The sequence below is a fragment of the Elaeis guineensis genome, chromosome 13 (assembly GCF_000442705.2).
Source record: "Elaeis guineensis isolate ETL-2024a chromosome 13, EG11, whole genome shotgun sequence".
NCBI lineage: Eukaryota > Viridiplantae > Streptophyta > Magnoliopsida > Arecales > Arecaceae > Elaeis > Elaeis guineensis.
This window is the reverse complement of record NC_026005.2, coordinates 65,455,423-65,471,403: the sequence shown is the minus strand read 5'-3', so window position 1 is coordinate 65,471,403 and position 15,981 is coordinate 65,455,423. Positions and strand designations below refer to the sequence as shown.

Sequence of the window (15,981 nt, the reverse complement as noted above, 5' to 3'; positions counted from 1 at the left end):
TACTCCATATTGTTGCTTGTTTTCCATACCATCAAAGGTACCCAAAAATTATATGCTTCAATAATGTCTAACCTACGCATTATGTTAACATAAAACGGATGGCATGATAAAATGCATGATAAATTGTTTAGTAGAAAATCTACTTTATCGATCTTGGGTTATCACATGTTAAAATGGATAGAGGTTGTGTTTTTCGTGCAAAAGAAGGATCCAATTTCTTTTACATGAATCTATTATTAGATTGTATAATTATCATTTTAAGATATAAGCATATGGATGAATGAAAGAGTTAGGAGCATTTTGATCTGTACAAAATGCAATTCAATAGTCAAAATGATGAAAGAAAATCAATTATTTTTTCGGACAAAAGATACAATCTAAAACCTCTTAAAATATGTATAGACTGAATAAATAGAATTTATTGGTTAGATTACGTAAGATACAGTTGTAGCTGTTCTATTTCGTATCACATGATCCATGGACTAAAGATTTTCATGTATCTTTTTTTTATTAATTTCGAGATATTTTTATTGATGTAAATCATGATTAATATATAAAAATTTAATTGAAATATTCCGTTATAAATTTTTCTAGCAAACCGATGTTTATGTGGAAAATACAAAAAGCATCATATTCTGGCTCACTAGCTCCTCTCAGCAAGCCCAACCTGGCTAACGAGCCTGGCTGGACCACGTTAACGTAAACATATACCGTACAAGCGACGGCAAGTTGCGGTGTCCCACGACCAGAAAGCAGGGGAATACTCCTGCGTTTCTTCAACGCAATTTCTTCTCTATATCTGGTCATCGGTCGTCGAACAAATCACCCGCAGAATAGCGGAGTCTTAGCGAGAGGGAGAGGAAAAAGGAAAAAAGAGAGCGGAACGAAAGATGCAGATATTCGTGAAGACGCTGACCGGGAAGACGATAACGCTCGAGGTCGAGAGCAGCGACACCATCGACAATGTCAAAACCAAGATCCAGGTCTCCCTCTTTTTCTAATCCCATCCACCCTTTGGATTTTATGCTTCTTGTGTCGATTTCTTTGCTTTTTTTTCCCCCCAGGATTTATTTGAAGTAAATGCCTTTTTTGGAGTTTTTGGTAATCTTGGAGTTTGGAATCAAGTTTCTACTCGCATGTCACTGTCTGAAGCAACGAATTCAAGAGTTCACTGCTATTAGTTTTTTTTTTTTTTATCCTCCTCTCCCTGAGATGTTTAATGTAGTTGTTCATTTTTTTTCTAATAATCGTAAAGTAAATGCCGGTGGATGTTTCATGTTTGTGACTGGAATTAGGTGCTTCAATTTTTAATTTAAATTTTTATTTTTTCGATCCTGTTCTTTCCTTTCTGTGCTCCGATTCTACGATCTGAAATATTGTTTGGATGCAGCGATCACAACACGGAGAATCCACATTTTCTAATGTTTCAGAATCTTTTCAACCGGTTTTTTTTTTTTTTTTCGGGTGCAAGCCCGAAGGACAAAATCATGAGACCCATGACAATTCCTCACTTGCTGAGCCATAAGCTCTTGGCCGCAATAATGATGCATCAGATAGGGTACCGCCTCTACAACTATTGGACTCCTCCCATCCATACATCAGTTTATGATGATATAAAGATAAGGAGGGCACTTTTGCTCCATACATAGCTCTCCCTTTACTTGACCATGGGGGGGGGGGGGGGGGGGTTGTTGTGGTAAAAATAAGGAGGAGAGCACCTCTTGTCCTACTTACTTCTCCTTGTTTGGGGAAGTATGTTGTGGTGTAGAACGGAGAGCATCATTAGTCCCACATTGATTGTGAGTCAAAAAGAACTTTGTCTTATATTGAAAGGGATCATCCTTCCCATATAAGATGCCTTTTGAAGGATAAAACCGTAAAACCTATGAGCCAAAACGGACAATACCTCATGTGTCATGGGTCCTTGGCCGCAACATTTAGCCACTGAATTTTTTTTCTCCTCTTCTATTACTTCATTGATTGCTGATTTTGAATTTTTTGCGGAAGCAATCCTTTTACTATAGCTGATATAATCAGGAAGATCCCAATGCATTTGAGAGTGGCAATAATCCTGTATAGAAGAGGAAAAAGACTTTAGTGGTGCTTATATTCTCATAAGCCTATCCACCTACTGGTTTAAGTTTTTGGATTGGATTTTAACATAGGTATCAGTGCCCATTATCCTTTTTGCTGCTTGATCCTCCAATGGTTTTACTTGCAATCCATGTGTCTCACCCCTCTTTCGAAAGAGGTTGTTGAGGGAGTAGTAATAATCCTACATCGAATAGGGTAAGGATTTTAGTGGTGCTTATACACTCATGGGCCATCCACCTACTAACTTAAGCTTTTAGGGTGGACTTTGACAAGCCTCACGACCTCCTTGCGTTAAGGTTCGTGCTTCATGGTTGGTAGTATCCTTCCTTTATTTGTTAATTATAGTGATGCAGTATTTTGTGGTTGGTAGTATCTTTCCTTTCCCTTATTTGTTGGTTTTGGTGGGGCACATGGAGTGAATTGTACGTTTCTAGCATTTTGGGCCACTAGCCATAGCATAGGGGGTGATTTATTATCACGTCTTGCTCGATCATAACATAAGTGGTGGTTTATTATTATGCCTTGCTTGGTTGTACCATAGAAGGTGGTTTAGATGGGAAGAGTATATAAGGATTGATGTGGGTATGTGGCTAGTCGCACAATGGTCATACATTGTGAAGATCTCGATACTTGTATAGGGTCAAGGAATCCAAATAACACTTTTTGGCTAGTCTTTTTTTCAATGAGGTACTGCATTGTTAGAAATGGTATCAAAGAGAATTAGGTCTATGACCTATATGGATTAGAGGATGCTACAGTACAATCCTATTTGGGACTAACCATAGGGCAATCATAGTTTTTTTTTTATTGAACTTAGTTGGGTTTGGATCCTTAGCCTAGTGAGGATGTTAGGGCTTAAATGGTAGGGAGTATGTGAGAGTCCATGCAGGCATGTGTTTAGTTCCATATTAGTTGAGTGCTAGGAAGATCTTGGATATTTATATAGGACCAAAGAATCAAATAAAATCTTTTAACTAGCCTTTTTAGATGAGATCTTGGTTCATTGCAAATCATATCAAAAATAAATCATGTTATGGCTCATGTGGACTTGGGGACACTAAAGCACAGGGCCCTTTAAGGCTGATTTGATTGCGCTTTGATTGATTGGATTTAGACTCTTGGCCTAGTAAGGGTGCTAGGGCTTAATACAAGGGAGTGTGTAAGAATCCGTGTGGATGTTTGTTTAGTCCCATGTTGGTTATATACTAGATAGATCTTGGTTACATATATAAAGTCAAAAAATCCAAGTAATACTTTCTAGTCATGTGGTAGGAAGGCCATCATCATGTCTTGCTTGGTCATACCATAAGGGATGGTTTATTATCATGTCTTGCTTTTATTTGTCATATAAAAGAAAGGTTATCATGTCTTGCTTTAATTGTCATGTAATAGGAAGGCCATACATGTATAAGCATCCCTATTGGTTTTAGACATGGTGTTCGACTCTAGGTTGTGGTTGAAGATTTGATACTCTTTTTTAGCACTTGATGTAGCATTTGGACCCTTCAATGTAGTTTCTTCGATTTGGTATTTTGATTTCTAAATTGAATCTTAGTAAGATCATCCTTGTTAAATGGGCATGAGAGAGATAGGCGTGAAAAATTGTAGAGTTCAAAATGTTTAACCACTTATGCTGAACATGAGGGGATTCATTATTTAGGATGGATGATGATTCATAAAGCATTGATAGAATTGGAGTCCAAGAACTAGTTGGATCCAAGATAATAATATCAAAAATGAGCTTTTGTTCTTTTCCATGGTCAATATTGTAGGCTTAAAATAACTTTGGAAATATATATATATATATATATATATATATATATATATATATATATATATATATATATATATATATTTTTTTTTTTTTTTTTTTTTTTTTTTTTTTTTTTTTTTTTTGAATCCTTAAGCTACTTGGGAATTTTGGATGAGAAACATGCATATTGGAATTTGGAAGATCTTTACAAATAATATCTTTTAATATTTTCTTTAGTACAACATGCACTCATTCACGCTCATATACATATCGGTTAAAATTATTTGCAGCTGTGTGTCCCCATGTCTCTTTTTTTTCATCTTGCTGAGCCAAATGCTTGGGCATTTGTCTGCATCCAATTCTCATGTCCTCATCCATTAACCACTATTTATATGCAGAAAGTTGACAATTAATTTAGTTATATGATCACAATTAATGCCTTTGATCCTAATAATGGAATTCAAAGATACCCATACAGGTGTTGATAACTGATCAATTATGTTGGAAATGGGAGAAAAGTTTTCAGAGAAGAATGCTCGGTACAATGGCGAAGCATGAAGGAGGGGCATGCTTGATTGATGTATTAGACAAAAGGGGTGTGTGCATGTGTATTTTTAGGAGGGGTTGTTCACTTGAAATTTTTATGAGGAGTTTGTCGGGGTTGTTTTGTGCTTGGTATGTATAAAGGAAGCTCATGTAGCATCAGTTTAATGTAATTTATTTGATTTTTTTTTTTTTAAAAAAAAAAAACAAGGAGGCTGATTTCTTGGTCATTTGAATGGACCAAACTTTAAAATGAAATAAACAAAGGCAGGAAACCTTCGGAGAAAGTTGAGTGAATTTATCAATCATCTCATCATATGTAAAAGCAGGGAGCCTATGGAGAAAGTTAAGTGAATTTATCGATCATCTCATCATATGTACAAAATTGATGAGTAAGCTTTTGATAGGGAAGCTCCCCTTATGTCCATCTTTCTCTAGACATTTTTGAAAGAGAAATTTGTAAAAAAAAGTGCAATAATTACACTAGTGTATTGTGTTTTTTTTTCAAGACCCTTTTTGATGAGAAAATCTCCATCCTAAGCAAATATCTGGAAATCTTTCATATGCACAAAGATGTACTTGTTTTTGATGAGAAACTCTCCTTGCCTTCCAAGATTTCTACCACCCAATGGTTCTCCCAGTATTTTGTTTTTAAACTATTAAAGCAACACATCTAGATGACAAAAACCTGGATGTCTTTGATGTTCGATTTCTCCACCCAGTTTGGGAAGACAATGCAGTTGACACTATTAAGTATTCAGCTAATCTTTATTCAACAGTGAATCTTGTCTGATTGTTAAATCATTGGTTGTAACTTATAGTTATTAATTTTATTAATTTTAAGTTATTGTAAATTTAGCTTTTTGTCATGCACATGTTTTCATTCAATATCAGCTCTTTTGTTCTTTTTAACCTTCATTTAAGAATGCATTTTTTAAATGAAAAGAAAAATGTACTTTCACCGGGACATTTCTTTGATACATACCTTTTTCTTCGTTAGATGTTTTAAAATATTTAGGCAGCAGATGATGGCCAAGGGGCTGCTAATGCCTAGACACTAGGTGAGCCCTGATGTCAAGGCAGCACAACAAATATAAAGTCAGAAAAGTAAAAGGAAAGAAAATAATTAATCCAAAATATGAACTTAAAATAGCAAATAAGACATACAAAATCAGTGGGAAGAATCAATAGGCAATATTCAATGCTAATTCATAAGCTGATTTAATTGTCTATTCTCATGCATAATACAAAAAGTTTGTGTGGGTACCTAGGTGGCCATTGCAGGCATCTTGTGAAACCATTCTTTTCTTTTTTGCTACAGAATTTCATCCTTGAGACTTGTGAGTGATCATCTGTGCCACCTTATTCCACTCAAAATTCTAGGGCTTGTTGGAAGATAATTTTAATGGAGACAGACTGCATATAGGTCTTGAATTTGAATAATAATCACATCACAAGAAACATTACATCAAAATGACCTGTGGCGAGCATATATATTTGCTATGTTTTTATAGCAGTAGCATATTACTAGAAGCTTGGATTAAACTAGAGATTAGGGAACTTTTTATTTTTATCCTCAACTAATTTCTTAAATTCTGTGGATCAGCATGCTATCAGCTTTGTAATTTATATTTCTTATAGGATTTGCAGAACAAAATCCACTTCAATTGTTATTTGCAGAAAGAGGGCCACCTTTCCCCACTTTTCCCAGAAACAGTTTCCTTTTGGATGCTGGACTTTACTGAACTATTATGCCCCTACCATCTGATGAATTGCAAACGTTTATCTTGCATGCATGCAATGGATGCAGGCATAATACAAGTCACTTCACACTTCAGAATGTTCTTATATATAGTTATTGGGCATGGGTATAGTGGTCTATGTAAATTCAAATTAACTGTTTCTGCCAAAAAATAAAGAACTGGCCTTTTTCTTTGAGCTTGACAAAAGTTGCTTTGTTCTGCAAAATTCTCAATATCTTACTACTATTAGAAAAAGAAAATGAATTGAGAAAGACTAATTTCCTTTACTAAAGTGGTAAGGTAAAGACAACAAATTCTAGAAGTATATAGGGCTGGTAATGAAAAAGTCAAATGGAAAAAAATTAAATAGTTGCGAGCTTCACTAACATGCTGACTTATAGAATCAACCAGGACTTGTAAAATACGCACTAGGACATGTCTAGTGGTAGTGTGGCTCTTTTCAAGGACCTTCCCTTGAGTTTCACCTAAAATGCAGTAGGACCATTCTTGTTAGTTTACCCTTTTATAACAAAAATAGGAGTTCCTATTTATCATCTGAAGGTCCACATGGTTGCTTGGTGACAGGAGTATTATCATTATATAAGGTTAAAGGCAATTGTCTTTACTTATTTTTGAATAAAAGTGAACAAGGTTGATCATGTTAATGTAAGTGATGGCTTTGAATGTAATAAAGGTATATAAATTTTCTTTTGTATCATTTGAAATGTGTAATTTGTTGATTTGCAGGACAAGGAGGGGATACCCCCAGATCAGCAAAGGTTGATTTTTGCTGGGAAACAGTTGGAAGATGGTCGAACCCTAGCTGATTACAATATTCAAAAAGAGTCAACTCTTCACCTGGTTTTGAGGCTTAGGGGTGGAACGATGATTAAGGTGAAGACCCTTACCGGAAAGGAAATTGAAATTGACATTGAACCAACTGACACCATTGATAGGATCAAGGAAAGGGTTGAGGAGAAAGAAGGCATTCCACCTGTCCAACAAAGGTATCCTTTTTAAATACTTTATACTTGTAATTGATATTTAATTACTAAAGTACTCTCTGATTGATCTTCCACCCTCTGGCTGTCTTCATTTCCTTATATTTTGATGGGTCTTGGTTAAGTAGCTGTTAGTGTGCGCACCTCAGTTTCTCTGCATCACAAATTTTATCCTAATTTGCAGTAACTTTACATTCAAATGATGTTTATTATAGCAGTGATTGTAAGTCATGTATACCTAGTGGTTTCTTTTTAACCGGGCATCTTTGTCAAGATTCTATTATTCATGGAGCACTTGTAATTTTTTTTTTACTGGGTAAGAAGTATCAAACTTTGTTTTCATAATAATTTGTTTTCTTTCCTCCACTAGTACATTTTCCGATATTGTTTATCTTGGTTGTCATACGCATTATCGTAAACGGACCATGTCTTGTGTATATCAAGAACAACTTCCTCGGGTGACCAGAAGAAGGAAAACTGTTTAATGGATTCATAGGACATAGACCTCCAAAACATATTAATTTTTGACTTCTAGGCATTTTTAGAGGTGTAGATAAATATGAACAATGTGGATCCTTAATTTGGATGGCTCATCATTGGTTTTGTAATTGTTAAATATTTTAATTGACATTCAATGTGTGGTTCAACTGTTTGCAATTTGATCAGAAAATCTATAGTTGGATGGCAGGGTCCAGGATTTCGGTTTGCAAACTCTACTGGAAGTCTTATGCATTTGAACTCTTGAGCCATGTGATGTGTACAAAGGGATGGCAGAAAATGTCCCAGTTCATACTCTTTTCATTATGAGGATGCTATGGCTTGGTCTTCTTCTTCTTCTATTTAGAAAGGTTATGATGGCTATGTCTCTATTTTAGGACCCAGTTCTAAAGGAGTCGTTTTTCTTGGCCAACCAAGGTTACTTGTGCATCATTGTCATGTGCCACCAAAATACTGCTTTTAAACGTTTCTTTTTAACAAGGGCATAGGGTTTTGGTGGGTAGTGGAGACAGGGGGGAGATATGGTTTAAGGGTATGAGATGGTGCAGTGAGCCCTGTCAAAGGAGTTAATGTTGTCTGAGGGAAATAGGTAATAGATTACTATATTCTTTCACGTAAATAAATTGCTGCTAGATTACTATATTCTACCGGTGTTACTCTTCTTGTAGTTTTGAGACTGATGCCAAACCCGTTAGGGTTGCATGTGACCAGTTTATTATCTGTATCCAGTGGAAACTTTTTTCAGCACCTGCATCTTTACTCGTTTACAAGCTCTGCAACTAATAGTTTTCTTTTTATTTATTTATTCTTGTGCAGGCTGATATATGCAGGCAAGCAGCTAGCTGATGATAAAACTGCTAAGGACTACAACATTGAGGGTGGTTCTGTCCTCCACCTCGTTCTTGCTCTGAGGGGTGGTTGCTGGTAGTACTGGCTTCTATGTAAACCATTTAGTGAGAAGCCAACCATATATTTTGGCAATCTGTTGCAAGAGATTCTTGAGACTAAATGTCTGATGCTTTCTGTCAAAAGACACTAGTTATTGTAAATGTTTGCTTGAAATAACAAGGAAAACGCTTCTACCGTACGTATTATAGTTCATGGTTGACTATGCTGCTATCTTTTCATCGAAGTATAACATGTTTGGTCCACCCTGTGATATGATTTGTGGGTTGGCCTTAACTGTTGTAATTGGAAGCCAAAATAAACCGTTCCTAGAGTGTATCTGTATATGTTTATTAGAGAGGATAAGATATCAAGAGGGGAGTTTAATCCTTTCTGAAAATTTTGGGAGCTTCCAATCCTAAAGAAGGAATTAGTATAGGGTGAATCACCACCAATGAGGAACATGGTATCCAGGCTGTCTGATTTGTGCGTTTCTTTGATCCTATCAATTGTTTCTTTTGTCTTGCTCCTGTTCTTCTCACTTTCAACCATCATTTAACATTATTCATGGATAAATTACCCCTCCATCTAAACAGGCTCAGAATTTGTTATACTTCAATTCAGGATAGAGTTGTCAAAATTGGTCATAATCCATGGGCCAGCCTATTTGGCTCTACAAACAGATCAGGCCGGATCGAAAAATTCTGTCCCATTTGTGCAAATAGATTTTTTGGTCTGAGCCTTATAGCCCATGGATTGAACTGGATTAGGATCGGTTCAGTCCATGGGTTGGCCCATATCCTCCCTCTTCCTCTCGATCCCTGACTCTCCAGTGCAAGAATCCCCCTTTCTTTCCCTGTCGATTCTCGATGGCCCTCCCTCCTCTCGGCCCGTCCCCCTCCTCCTCTCTGGCATACCGCCAACGGTCCCTGTGCATCCCCTCAACTTCTCTCTTGGTCTCTGGTGCGAGAAACCCCCTCTCTCTCCCTCTCTCTCTCAATCCTCGATGGTTCTCCCTCCTCCTCTTGGCTTGCCCCCTCTTCTCCTCTCCTCTGGCGTACCGCCGCCCCTCCTTCCTTCTCAGTCCTCTCGACGGTCCACAGTGTCCCTTTCTACCCCCCTTCCCTCCTCTCGGTGGTCCCTGACGCCCCTCCCTCCAGACGATTCTTGGAGGAGAGAAGCAGTGGTGTCGGACGGTGATAGGAGGTAGACTCATGGTGTGCAGTGCCGGATGGTGACGGTGATAGCTGACACAGGGGAGTGGTTCGAGTGGATTTCGGCCTTAGAAAAAAAAAAAAAAAAGGATTGACCTACTCCTAACTCACTGCGATTTCGGCCCTAGAAAAAAAAAAAAAAAAAAAAAGGGTTGACCCGCTCCTAACTCATTGCCTACGTGGGTTAGGACCGGATTGGGTTTTTATGATTCTTTTAATAAGTGGATCGAGTCTGAGGGCTGGATCCAAAATTATAATTCATATGGATTAGGAGTGGTCCAGTCTATTTTGACAGTTCTAATTTAAAAACATGATATTTTTTATGACATATTATTGCACTACTATAAAAAAGATGAAGGATAAAAAAAATTAAAAAAAAAAAAAAAAAAAGGTTATATTGTTGCGCTCCAAATGGCTGGACAAAGGGAGACGGAGGAAAGTAGAAGCGAGGCTTCTCTTGCCTCTGCGTAACCCATCATCATTGCTGCCTGTTGCCACCGTCCACTGTGGCAGCAGCGGCGCGATCCAACGGTGTATGTCGCCTTTCGCGGGAAAGATGCAACCTGAGAGGGTGCAAATGTAATTTTACGTTTAAATTATTACGGCTTGTCTTTTCCTTTCGCCCTCCTTGGACTCGTTGTCGTTGAGACCGGCCGCCTCTTCCTCCGCGGCTTTAGCCTTTTATTCTTGGAGATTTCCTTTCCTCTTGTCCTTCTCTCACGACAAAGAAAGCCGAAAGCGTAAGGGAGAGATCGATCGATCGACGATGGGGGGAGGCAACGGTCAGAAGTCCAAGATGGCGCGGGAGAAGAACATGGAGAAGAATAAAGCCCCCAAGGGTTAGTATCCAAAATCCTCCTCCTCTCTCTCTCTCTCTGTGTGTGTTTGTGTGTGTCAATCTCTAAGTCTCCGTCTAGATCTCATTGAAATCCTGTAAGAATCTTTCTTTTATTCTTTGATTCGTTGATTTATTTTCATATAAAAATTTGTTGTGCAGGGAGTCAGCTGGAATCCAACAAGAAAGCCATGACCATCCAGGTTCTAATCGTTTTGCCTTTTTCTCCTTCTAATCCTTCTTCAATTTAGTTCACCAAAACTTAGAATAAGGGTCTTGGGCTGGGGAATTTTTGGGGATTCTCATCGATTGGTCTATATCGAAAAACAAATTCTTGGATAGAGAATGGGTGAGATATAAGTTATGAAATTGTACGCAATCTTTCCAGTAATTAGGTGTTAATTTTATTATTTCTGATGTCAAATAAATATAGACCGGAAATGGAGATTATCATGCATTGGGACGTTGTTTTTAACCTGTTTCCCCACTCTGTGAAATCTGGATCTTGCTCATCTTTCGATTTTCTTATGCCTGATCTGCATTGATGAACGGTTCCGTAAAATCTTAAGCTCTTGGTGTCATGCAGTTAATTTAGCATGGTAAGGTCTCGGGTTCAAATTTCCTGCAACTCAATTGATTTTTTAATTAATACAGTTCTTGTCCCGACTCGTTTGATGGCTTGTCTCATTTATCCCTCAATGTGCATGGTCTAGGCTTCACGGGAGGAGTATTTGAGCCTAATATACATTGTTATCTAAAATCTTATGCTATTGGGCCGACGGGTTAGGTAGCAGATTGAGCATGAGAGTATGAGCTTCTTCTATCAAATCTTTGTAGCTAGCAAGGGACACCCTTGGTTTTGGACCAATGTATAATTAATCAAACCATTATTATGCTTTATGATTGGAATTCATCGGGCCTCCAACTGTGATGAGATGGAACATATTCCTGTACTCATGCAAAATAACTAGAGGATGTTTGAGGTACCTGCAGCGTTATCATTATTACCTTTTCTTTGGAGCTATTGTGTGTTTTGGCCCTTTTGGGTAGATTATGTTTTGAAGATTGAGTTGCTGATTTCTTTCATGCTTCTGATCTTGTAATTCTTGAGTGTTAGTTTTGCCAACTTATCCAACTATATGTTGAGTGGGTATCTGAGTTGGGTTTCATTGGTGAGATAGCTCGTCATGTTCCAAGGTCAATGGTGCCAGTTTGAGTCCCAGGGCCGCTACTTGTGCAAAAAAAAGGCTAATGGTTAGGTTTGTACCTGGTCCGCCCCTCCTAGAACACTGCATTGCAAGGACCATAACTAGTTAATAGCCCTTTCTAGATAGCTGTATGTGTCTGTGCTAACCAACTTATACACTCTAAGATGGGGCTTTCAACTATAGTAGGGATTTTGGAGCATGTTCTTTGCTCTTCATGATTAACATGCTATGTGGTGATAGGTTTCAAGTGTTTTAATGCATAAACAATGCATGCTGTTTTAAAAGTCTACAACTTTGTTCTTGTTATTTTTATCCTCTTCTATTTGGTAATATTTGTTAATGGTTCCCCTGTATTTTATGTTGACCTGAATGCAGTGCAAGGTGTGTATGCAGACATTCATGTGTACCACGTCAGAAGTTAAGTGCAGAGAGCATGCTGAAGCGAAACATCCAAAGTCAGATGTGTACCAATGTTTCACCCACCTCAAAAAATAGAAGTAAGAACGGAAGCATATCCTCGAATCAAATTAAATTTTATATGGATACACCTAGATAAGCCCTCTAACTGGATGCCATATGTTGAACACTCTATCTGTCAAGACCATAGAATTTGTCGTGTCTTTGTGCTTTATACTATATGAGAGAGTGGACATGGTTTCAATTGGTCGACCCTTTTGCTGCTTTGGTTTTTCCTCGCTGTATCTATATCATGATCTTAAATAACCTTGGTGGATTCATTTGATACTAGATTTCAAGATGAAGCAGAGTAGCAATGCAACTATGCATTTTATATTCTTTAAAACAAAAATCATTCTTTAACCTGTTAAATAATTCTAAGGTTATCCTTGTCCACATAATAAGTTGATGCCTTGATGCCTGCTGTAGATGGAGAGCAACCACCGGTTGCAATGTATTTCTTTTCTTTTTCTGAGATTAGGACGGACCAATCCCCACCTTCCACCCTATACACACCCCACTCTTGAGGGTAGACTCCAGCCGTAATTGAACACTCATCCCCTGCTCAAGTGGCAAGGGATGATACCATCCATGCAAGTGCTCTGTGCTATCAATGCCTGTTTCCTGCTTGTTATTCTTAGTTTGGAACTTTTGAGATGTAGAGGTTTAGGTTTTGGCAATTGAGCTTATTCTGCCTGGCACTTAAGTTGACCAAGCTTTTTGAAATTGTTAGCCTCTGTAGTCACTCTCTTAATCGCAAACCATATTTGTAGGATAGCAAGTGTCATAATCTTCTGATCGCCTATGCTGTTTATTGTTCTTCATCCCATAGAATACAATCAGCATGACTTCATACTTTGCGATATATTTGTTTTGAAAGTGATTGATCCTCCCATTAAAAAACTAAAAAAATCTAGTCATTACTATATGGTTAATAAAAGATGAATCAGCAATGAGTCTTGTTTGTGAATGTGGTAAAATTTGTGTACCTTCAGTTGAAGCTTGAAGCCCTATTGAGATTCTTTCTTTTTATGTTGTTCGTATATGTCTCCCATTGCAGCTTTTCTTTTCTCTTTGGAGAGATGGGGAGAGGAGTGGAGTATGGTGCATAATTAGACACTGGAGTAGACAAGCACCTATAATATTGATAGATCATTGATCAATCTAACCATATATTGATTAATCAAAGTTGAGATGACTTAAAACATTGATCACTGTATTTATATTTTCCAGCAATCCTTAAGGAAATTGCCTTCTCGCAGAGTTTGTGCATTGTTAATCATGACAAATAATTGCAAACCATGTCTCATATAAGTAATGCCTATTGTAGGTCATTCATTTAGAGTGTATTTAATTTGCCTTTATGTCTTTGGCCTATCTGGACTATCTAGTTACCAGAATATTTCATTTATTGGTTAAACTTTGAGTTGGTAAGGGGTAACAACTTAGGTATTTCTGGACGTTTGGTTATTCTTATTAAACAAACAGAAATATTAGTAGCTTCATTGTTGTTAATCTCGAAACCAACCACAAATCTTGGTCTCGGCTATGTGGGTAAAAGGGGTTAGGTACTTTTGCCCACTTGGCTGAACACAGAATCTCTTTGCAAGCTTGGATACTTATGCAAAGATTTGGTAGTTCAGAATGAATCCTACCTTCTTGCAATTATTATAGGTGTAAACAAAATCTGATGATCAAGAGGAAATCCTTTCTGGTCATTGGTTAATGAAGCTAAGGTGGATGTGAAATTTGTAAAATGGAATTACGGATCTGTGCTCTTAGGAAGATCTAACTTTGTGTTGGACCAAAATATACTGAAAAGGGAACAAGTTTTACCAGGGAATATGCGGAGAGATCAGGATGCACTTAAGAATGATATTGCACTAACATATGATTTACGATTCTCCCATCTCATTATGCAAAAGGATGGAGAGATGATGATCTCAAATAGGAAACTGAATATGTTGGATAAAGTACACTAACTTCTGTGAGATGATAATGAGACTCCTATTTTTGAAGCTATCCGATTAGATATCTACAGTTCTCAGATTGATATACTAACAGAACAGGGATAATGAAATAATGGTTTATAACTCATTGTCTCTAATTTCGGTTGCATGGGTATTCATTGGTTCTTTCCATTTATTTGTTTATAATGAGCAGCAATTTCTGCGGTACAGTGCCCTAAGAATAAATTTTCATGTGGATTCCCTTTTAGATTGGACAGTGATCTTTCTAAGTTGACCAAAGTTTGGCAGGAAGATAGCTTTTTATTTGGTTACTGACCTGTTTGATATGGAGCAACATGCAAGAACAAGAGAAGACAGATGAACCTGAAGATGTTTTTGGTTGAAAGTTGATTAACATGAAATCCAGACAGAAATAACTCGAACAAAAAAAAAAAAAAAGAAACATTTGGTCATGTTAATCTATTTCATTTCTTTCAGGGTTTGTATTGTTCGGTTGAAGTGAAAGCTTTAGAAAAGCATACACTTCCCCATTCTTCCACGACTTAAAGAGGTCTTGTGCTTGCCAAACTGGCATGAATCTGAATACACTCCTTTTGGTAATGCTCCTCACTGTATTATGATTTACAATTTTTTTACCTTTATTTCATTATATTTTCACTGCAGTTGATATATGATGAATTCACCGATACTGCTCGATCGGGATTAGAAAGTTAATGGATTGGTTACTTTCAGAGGTCGGGGTCCTGAATTAGTTCACTGCAGTTGATAGATGATGAATTTGCCAATAGGATTAGAAAGTAAATGAAATGGTGACATTCACTGTCTGGGGTGCTGAATTCATATTTACTGCTGCAAGTCGAACTCAGCCTCCTAATTTGCTTGGAATTTAGCCATTTCTTTTCGTAGTTCTCTTTTCTCCCGTTACCAGTACAAGAGAGAGTCCGTACCAAAGCAACGATATGCTGCTGGAGAGATTGGGTTGAGTCCGGTGGGCCCTCCATTCTGGTCCTCTCGCATGTGAGGCCAATTGTCTCCGACGTGAATGAACGTTTACTCTAAACACGTGAATTGTCCTCGTGTCGTTACTGTTTATAGACTGCTTTTGAAATAATTCTGAGGGGTGGATGCAGAGCTCCGTCTACTTTTATTGGAGTGTGGTGAATGTAATATATAAACCCAGTTTTGTAGGAATGCTTCCGCTGAAAGATGCTCTTTTGCCATTATATCTCTTGTTATAAATATAAAGGAAACTATCTGGACAATTAGATATCCAATCTGTGATTGCAACGATTCAATTGCAAGATTGAGGATCTATCAACTGAGCTATATCTCCATGAGTCAAATGAAATATGTTTGAAAGAGTCAGATATTTTTTATATTTATTTCTCCTGCAATGGCTCCAAACACTCTTTGTTTTTGTTCCGTTCTTCTTCTTCTTTAGTCAATTTAAATTAATTCAAGTATTAACTTGTTTCTAGAGTAATTAAAGTTAGGGGCGGTAGTGTAACCGTTTGATCCATTTAATTTATTATAGTTTAGATTAGATTATCAGTTGAATAAAACGATCATATCCTGCTCTGAATATTTAATCTACTTAATAAATAAATTGGATGCAGTTTGATAAATTATTTTGTGTATCCTATATCTGAGCCGATCTGTCTGTTGTCCGATGCCGTTGCCACCCCTAATTAAAATTTTGAAAAGTTAAATGCTCTCGATGGCTCGATTGGGGGATAGGGAGATTTTTTGTTTGGGGTTATCGGACGATAAGGAGTGACCTTA

General features: G+C 37.3%; 2 protein-coding genes across 7 annotated transcripts; both read left to right on the top strand.

Moving 5' to 3' along the window:
• Window positions 1-740: 740 nt before the first annotated feature.
• On the top strand, window positions 741-8,718 carry LOC105032512 (ubiquitin-NEDD8-like protein RUB2). Of its 2 annotated transcripts, XM_029261037.2 has the most exons (4): window positions 741-983; window positions 6,880-7,139; window positions 7,811-7,981; window positions 8,448-8,718. In XM_029261037.2, the coding sequence occupies exons 1-3, from the start codon at window positions 891-893 to the stop codon at window positions 7,938-7,940; spliced, it is 483 nt and encodes a 160-aa protein (XP_029116870.1). In that variant the 5' UTR covers window positions 741-890; the 3' UTR covers window positions 7,941-7,981; window positions 8,448-8,718. The 2 variants fall into 2 exon arrangements, with proteins under 2 accessions (XP_029116870.1, XP_010905272.1); XM_010906970.4 differs by lacking the exon at window positions 7,811-7,981.
• Window positions 8,719-10,350: 1,632 nt separating this feature from the next.
• On the top strand, window positions 10,351-15,422 carry LOC105032515 (uncharacterized protein At2g23090). 5 transcript variants are annotated; one of them, XR_002163365.3, is made up of 5 exons: window positions 10,351-10,569; window positions 10,728-10,768; window positions 12,149-12,270; window positions 14,677-14,749; window positions 14,863-15,422. XR_002163365.3 is itself a non-coding variant. In XM_010906975.3 (4 exons), the coding sequence occupies exons 1-3, from the start codon at window positions 10,497-10,499 to the stop codon at window positions 12,266-12,268; spliced, it is 234 nt and encodes a 77-aa protein (XP_010905277.1). In that variant the 5' UTR covers window positions 10,351-10,496; the 3' UTR covers window positions 12,269-12,270; window positions 14,863-15,422. The 5 variants fall into 5 exon arrangements, 3 of the variants coding, with proteins under 3 accessions (XP_010905277.1, XP_010905274.1, XP_073104025.1); XR_002163364.3 differs by having other exon boundaries at window positions 14,677-14,795; XM_010906975.3 differs by lacking the exon at window positions 14,677-14,749.
• The last annotated feature ends 559 nt before the right edge of the window (window positions 15,423-15,981 follow it).

Coding starts and splice junctions, on each gene's coding strand:
- LOC105032512 (XM_029261037.2), top strand. CDS start 891: ATGCAGATATTCGTGAAGACGCTGACCGGGAAGACGATAACGCTCGAG. Junction 984..6,879: donor ATGTCAAAACCAAGATCCAG/GTCTCCCTCTTT, acceptor GTTGATTTGCAG/GACAAGGAGGGGATACCCCC. Junction 7,140..7,810: donor ATTCCACCTGTCCAACAAAG/GTATCCTTTTTA, acceptor GAAAATCTATAG/TTGGATGGCAGGGTCCAGGA.
- LOC105032515 (XM_010906975.3), top strand. CDS start 10,497: ATGGGGGGAGGCAACGGTCAGAAGTCCAAGATGGCGCGGGAGAAGAAC. Junction 10,570..10,727: donor GAAGAATAAAGCCCCCAAGG/GTTAGTATCCAA, acceptor TTTGTTGTGCAG/GGAGTCAGCTGGAATCCAAC. Junction 10,769..12,148: donor AGAAAGCCATGACCATCCAG/GTTCTAATCGTT, acceptor ACCTGAATGCAG/TGCAAGGTGTGTATGCAGAC.